Source organism: Patiria miniata, unplaced genomic scaffold (genome assembly GCF_015706575.1).
Source record: "Patiria miniata isolate m_02_andy unplaced genomic scaffold, ASM1570657v1 HiC_scaffold_5, whole genome shotgun sequence".
Lineage (NCBI taxonomy): Eukaryota > Metazoa > Echinodermata > Asteroidea > Valvatida > Asterinidae > Patiria > Patiria miniata.
Window position 1 is genome coordinate 34,985,321 of NW_024037072.1, and position 6,667 is coordinate 34,991,987.

The window sequence follows — 6,667 nt, forward strand, 5'->3', positions numbered from 1 at the left end:
GGTTGTTGAGAGGTATTTTGTGAAGACAGAAAAGACAGATTTTATTTGTATTTATTCAAAAAAAATTTTTTTTTTTTTTTTTTGGAATTGCCAATAAAATTTTTAGGGTCGCAGCCTAAAAATAGGGTCGGTCGGGTAACCGGAAGCAGAACTATTCTTTTTTTTTGGCCTAAGTTGTACATGTCCATACATGTATTTTTTGTAATGCAAGTTGCCCGCCACAAGGCCACTCAAGGTGGAGGCCACAAGTAGAAAAGAATAGAAAGAAAAGTGAATGATAGAAGATTAATTTTACTGTGAGATGCACATTCACATTGTGCTAATGAGCTTAAACTGAGATTATGGTATCTGGAAACCAGGATGAAGGCAGGGGATTCCAGAGTATAAGGTAGTGCGTGGAAAGAAACTTGAGGAATACATCTCAGAATGGGCATTGGGGATAGTGACAGTATAGAGGTGTAATTCGGGCGATTCACAATGCAGTGCGCCACCAAGCGTTTGCCATGGAGAGTCCATTTTTCAGGTTTACGGTCGACAAAATACGGCCCATTTGAATGAGTGTCAGTAGACAACTTGAGCTAATATGTTATAGATTGGAGCATAGCGTTCTGCCGCCTTACAAAAAAACACCATATTGATAAGAAAAAAAGAAAAGGACAAAGCTCAGTCCCAGATTCATGTCTTATCATCATTTTTGCAAATGCAATGACTCAGACTGACCTGACAAGTGACATTGAGATGATATATGAAGAAAAGAAAGGCATCAGGTTGCAATATTCTTTCCTCCAATTTTGTTAGAAAACACTTTGAAAATGCACTCAACTCTCCATAGACTTTGAACACAACCAAAGAAGTGGAGTCTGGATACTAAATTATTTCCAAGTAAAAGTTAAAACTAAAGCATAAGTTAAATTGTAACTTGAAAAAGCAGAGCTCATTCATTTTCCTCATATTTGGAGATTTTTCATGCTTTTGACATACGGATAGTAGATATGGTACAGGGAACGACTTTAGGCAGAGGTCCAGATGCTGTAATTCAACTAAAATTTGCTAAGAAATATCAGGCAATATAATCCTCTCTTTGATTTTCAGACGTACAGTTTATCACGAAACTGATTGAATGTACTCATATGGGGATTTTTACCGCCGGTGTCCGGTAGGCGTCAGGCATTGAGCTGCCGCACCAGAATCGACCACTTACCGAGCACAACTCGGAGGTGTTTTAGCCGTGTGACCGCATCCTTCTTCGAGTCCAGGAGCTTCTGCGACGATTTCTTGACGTCTCCGTGAGCTTTTTTGCTGAACATGGCCGATCCGCTCAAAAGGCAGCAGGTTCGGAGGCGCACAGTCGCGAGGCCCTTGGTAAACAACCCATTCCTGTCCGTCCGACTTCCATCAGAAAATGGCGATAACGCGCATGCGTACTTGCGTCGACCCGTACCAGGCATGGACGAGGCTAATCTCAGCATTCGACAGTTTGTCTGTATGGATCGCAAAATTATAAAGTATTATGGAAAAAAAATCTTTTACAGTATGCCTTAAAGCATGGAGCACTAACGTTCATATTCTTTCACGTCAGTTGACTTTTGCACAATGATCTAAAACGTTTTAATAACCAACTTTGAAAAGCTTCTCGATCGCCGGGGCAAAGGGGTGGGCGGGGCAGGGCTTTTCTGTTGCTGAAGTGCAGGGGAGGGGGAGGGGGGAACTTGCCCCACAAAAGTGCCTCTCTCACGGTTATAAATGTGCCCCCTGGAGATGAAAACAAAAAGGCCCTTCAAAGGTACACATGAAAGCATATGATCGCGCTACAAATATTATTGTCTCCTCTCTTGTAATGCAAAACTGCCCTTCAAAACACAAATACCCCTCTCGCATTAACAAGATTGTGCCCCCTCTCACGATGGAAAAATGGCCCCTAAAAATAATAGTGCTCCTCACGCGAATAAAATGGTCACTGAACTGGCCATCGAAAGCAACAGTGCCCTCTCGCGATAAAAAAACATTGTCTCTCTACATAACTAGGAAAAAAAACACAAAGAGCAAGATGGACAACGTACTTGTTCCTCGTCATAGGTTTATAGCGAAACGAACGGGACCATATTCTTTTCCTCCACTTTCACACCGACGGAAGGTGCCCCTTTTTTCTGAGCAAGTGCCCCTTTTTGGGGTTGCCCCCCCCCCCCAGTTTGAAAGCGTTTCACCGTCCCTGCTGAAGTGAAACACATCATCATGGATTGAGATGGTACCACTCCTTTGTCTGTCTTTTCTTTTTATATGTCGGAAAATATCTATATAAAAAAATACCCCAGGCCCAGGTATATATGGTGCCTTTTCTTTCCCTTTTTTTTAAAATTTCTTTCTTTCTTTTTCTTCAAAATAGGCTTCATCGACAACAAAAGGGACAACAACTGAACAAAACAAAAGGGAGCGTGGAGGGGATAACCTGTTCAGAAAAGTGCAGGTTCAGTTTTCTTGTTTTCCTGTGCCGATGAACATTATCTTTGGTACAGGACTAGTTTAATTTATCGTGTACCTGAAGTTGACAATTATTTTTGCTGAACTGTTTCTCCTCCCCGCAGACCGGGGTTGAAGTCTTGGGGCCCAGATACATCCGGTCCGAGACAAGCGAGGTCGCAAGATGAATCAAATCCAGTCTTGGCAATATTGGCAGCGCTACCCAGGATCATTTCGACAGCAAACCTCACGGATGCTGTAATCAAGCTAGTGCATGCGCGTGACGTATGCTCGGATTCTCCCGGGTAGCGCTGCCAAAATTCCCAAGATTAAGACTGGATTTGATTCAACTTGTTGGCGACCTCCACCGCTGCGGCACTTTAACCACGACTTGCAAAATAGCGGAATAAACATACAAATCTACAGTCTTGAACCAAGACTACCCGAGGGGTATATAGGCGCAGGCATTTGGACTTATTTTTTTTTTTACCAAAATTCAAGAACAGGCTTCTTCTGTGCTGTACTTATTTGCAGTACATTCTGGAAAGAACTTATTTCGGGATTCCTTGGGTGATTTTATCAAATTGATGAGGCTCAGACTAATCCGGGGACAGGTGCGGCTTCACAGCATCAGATCGAAAGAATGTCTATAAAAACACTCAACTTAAAAGTGTACTATACGAATAAATATAATAAAACGGATTGCTTTGGCTCCAGGTTCTGACCATTCGAGGAGATTTCAAAAGGAGGCTCAAAAGGGATTGAACCAAACAATTATTTAGCTGTAAAAACGAGGCAGAAATGGTGTATGATGGTACCATTTTTGAACATTGTGGAATTTATTGGTTCATATAAATTAAAACAAAACGCACGTTAACACGATCAAAACGCGTGCCTTCCGCCTTGCTATCGGAGTCTTGAAAAGTATATTAAGCGAAGTAATGCAAAGTCAATATCTCAGCTCATACCATGCGATATTACGCATTTAATATACACTTCTTTTTTTTTTACTGAGCCTACGGATCATAAAGAAGGGTATTCTAAAAGAATGCCAATTATTAAACTTTGTTCAGCTCAGATAATTTCAAACAATAATAGATCGATAGCAAACATTATTGTGGCCAAAGAATCTGGCCTGTATAGGGCTACTCACATTCTGTTCAGTTTCACGGTGAAATCAAGACTTCGCTTTCCAAACCATTCTACAACTTCTCCAAACACTTCATAATATACTTCCTTGTTGATAATCATGTCACGAACACTAAGTTCCTCAAAAGTTGTCTGAACATACAGCATTTGACAGGTTACTTCACGTGTGTGTGTGTTGTGTTTCACAGACCGGTGGCCAACACGGGATGTGTGGTCTGAAGGGTTGTTCTCGTGAAACGATTGCTCGGATGATGAATCACACTGGATTATAGCTCGCTCCCCCCCCCCCCCAACCCCCCACTCAAAAACTTTCACTTCATCCCGCCAGCCCTGACCTTGCAATTATCATAATAAATACGAAGGAAAGGAGGAAAGTGACTCAGAGTTTTTATCTTTGAACATCTCAGGCAACTGTTCGCCAACTTTCATGTTTCATTATACCATTACATGTATAACCCCGTGCATGTGTGCTACTATGACGGCTATGCACACCGAGTCCCACACACCGTATGATTCACTTACTGTGACCTCTTCAACTTTACCTGATGTACAAATAAGGCGATGTCAGTTGTTGAAATAAAAATGAAACGTTCAAGAGTAAGTTTGTCTATGACGCTTGATACAAATCAAGATTTTCTTTCCAGGGAGTTGGGCGAAGACCAAAATCTTCCCCGAGAGCTTCTCCGCAACTGGCCTGATTATTCAACGATTGAATGTTTTTTCTTCCAGTAGCGCACCCACTGTATTTTTTTTTTAGTCCCATGATTTGGCCTTGGTGATATGAATGTGGCCTGTTTTCGAGTAGTATAATAGGGGTATTTGGGGCAATTTTTTTTTTAATTCAACTTTTAACAAATTTAAGAAGAAAAAAAATTGTGAGCCCCCCCCCCCCATAAACAAATCCTGGGTTCGCCACTGCCTTCTTCCATCCAAATGATAATCGGGAAAGATGATCGCCGCTGTGGGAAAGCAATAAATTCTCAATGGCGGATCAGGAGGAACGAGGTACATGCCTACACCAACCCAAAAAGCTATGTCAAATAGCTAAACCATGTACCAGATGAGTCGAGATTATACGGTCGACGATGAGGTTCATGCACTCATCCCCTTTTAAGGATTCACTCATACCTTTTTCCTCTGATGTAAGGATTCAAAACCAAAACTAAAGGGGAAAAGAGAGGGAAAAGAGTACCCGTAGCGTGAAGTGAAATCCAGTTCCCCTATTTTTCGAATTTTTAAAGGCCGGTCAGCCAGTCGGCCAGCCCCCTCTATAACGACAATTATAGAGCCTGAAAGCCCTCTTGTGGTGGGTGCGCTTCTACCGGAACCTTAAATGGGAATATTAACGCACACAATTTCCAAAATAACAATTTTTGGTTCACTGATTTGTTAAGAAGATCTCCCTCGCAAAAGGCCTTTGTAAAATTTATAAACTAATATCAATTTATAGAAACAGATAAATCAACCTGACATGAAAGATAAGTATCTTGTCAACAATCGACCTCTAACTTCCGAAAATCTAACACACATTTAGACTAGTGGAACTCACGGATTCATACCCCTAAAAAGTGGACAACTAAAAATGCCAGTAGAAATGTGAGTTTTACTTTGACGACTTTTCTTGACGCCTCAAAAGTGGACATTTAAAAATCCGTAATTTCCGTTAGTAAATATTCGGGTTGAACTTTTTGTGGAAACCAAAATCTCGTATTTTCTGCCAGCAGAAGCGAAAGTGAACAAACTCAAATTCAAGCTGTCCATACTTAATATTAAAGCTAAAGCCGTCAAGGTAAAACTCAACTTTCTGGTGGCAGAAAATTGACATTTTTTGTGACTTCCAAAATATTTCTGCAAGCAGGAATGATGGAAAAACGGGGTTGTCCACTTTTGGACCATCGTAATTTTTGCTAGTAAGAACTTGAGATTTTTAGTTGTCCACTTTTGAGTAAAATCCAAATTCCTGCTTGCAGAAAATTAAAAATTTTAAAATCCGGTGTTAATAATTATAAAATCCAAATAAAAAAAACCTAAAATTCTACTAGCAGAAAATGGGAAAATACGGTTGTCCACTTTTGACGCTCCATATGCAGTGAGATGGAATCATGGTTAAAGTATATATACGTGCTTTTTCAAAATTTCGATTTTCTTTTCCAAACGAAATTTAAAGGAATATAACATCCTGTACCAAATGAATTTGCTTGGCGCGCTTCAGTTCAGAAATTGCGCACACTATTCAGAACGAATTAGGAGCGTTCCGCTCTTAATTCAAAAGTTAAAATTAATTAATTGATTACTTGTCGTGTGCCGATTATTTCATGCGATGTCTCATTGGAAAGCTCATAACTAATGTAATGCTCGAAACCTATCAATTCAATTTGAAAATCCATTTTTTTTTAAAGGTGGCACACCTAGAAAGCACGCGAACACCAACTTTAAGTGTATTTTGTTTGTAAAAAAAAACATGTTTTGGGGAAGCTATATGGACTTTAGGAAGTCATTATGGCACCATGTCTTTTTTCAAGTTTTTGTTTTTAAAGGCAGAGAAGAGGGTTCAAATTTTATGCGAAAAGATTGTTTATTTTTAGTTTCTTATAATTATGTTTTAACTGGTGCCAAAGAGATTTTTTGATTATTTTTGTTTTAATAACTAAAATTCTAAAGCATCATCCCCATGATGATGTAAGGGCATGCACTAAATGATTTTCCATCAGCCCGCAGTATGAGGAAACTTTAAAATGTAATTAGGTTTTAATTTTTTACCATGTCATTTTCTGGTAACGTGAGTTACTGATAAACAAACCAATAGAACTTTATTTTGTTGCCCTTTTTTTTGTAGTTCAGCAAATTAATTGTACGGATCCTCTGTGAGAAAATTCCACACTGAATGCTTTGACTTATAGAATAAAAGCATAAAAAACCACTAAATGTAACGGTTACCATGGAATTGCCAATTTGTAGTCGCGGTCCATGTAAACGGATCTAATGATCGTCTTGACAACTACTATAAAAGCATATAGACCTTTACATTGTTTGTAAACATTCAGCGCCATTTTGTATGAGC

At 39.7% G+C, this 6,667-nt stretch overlaps 1 protein-coding gene across 1 annotated transcript in view; it reads right to left on the bottom strand.

Moving 5' to 3' along the window:
* LOC119740489 (ral GTPase-activating protein subunit alpha-1-like) overlaps positions 1-1,469 on the bottom strand; it is a 74,341-nt gene extending 72,872 nt beyond the window's left edge. Inside the window, exon 1 of the mRNA XM_038215811.1 lies at positions 1,202-1,469. Within this exon, the coding sequence (XP_038071739.1) occupies positions 1,202-1,469 (268 nt within the window). The remainder of the gene's footprint in view (positions 1-1,201) is intronic.
* Between the last annotated feature and the right edge of the window lie 5,198 nt (positions 1,470-6,667).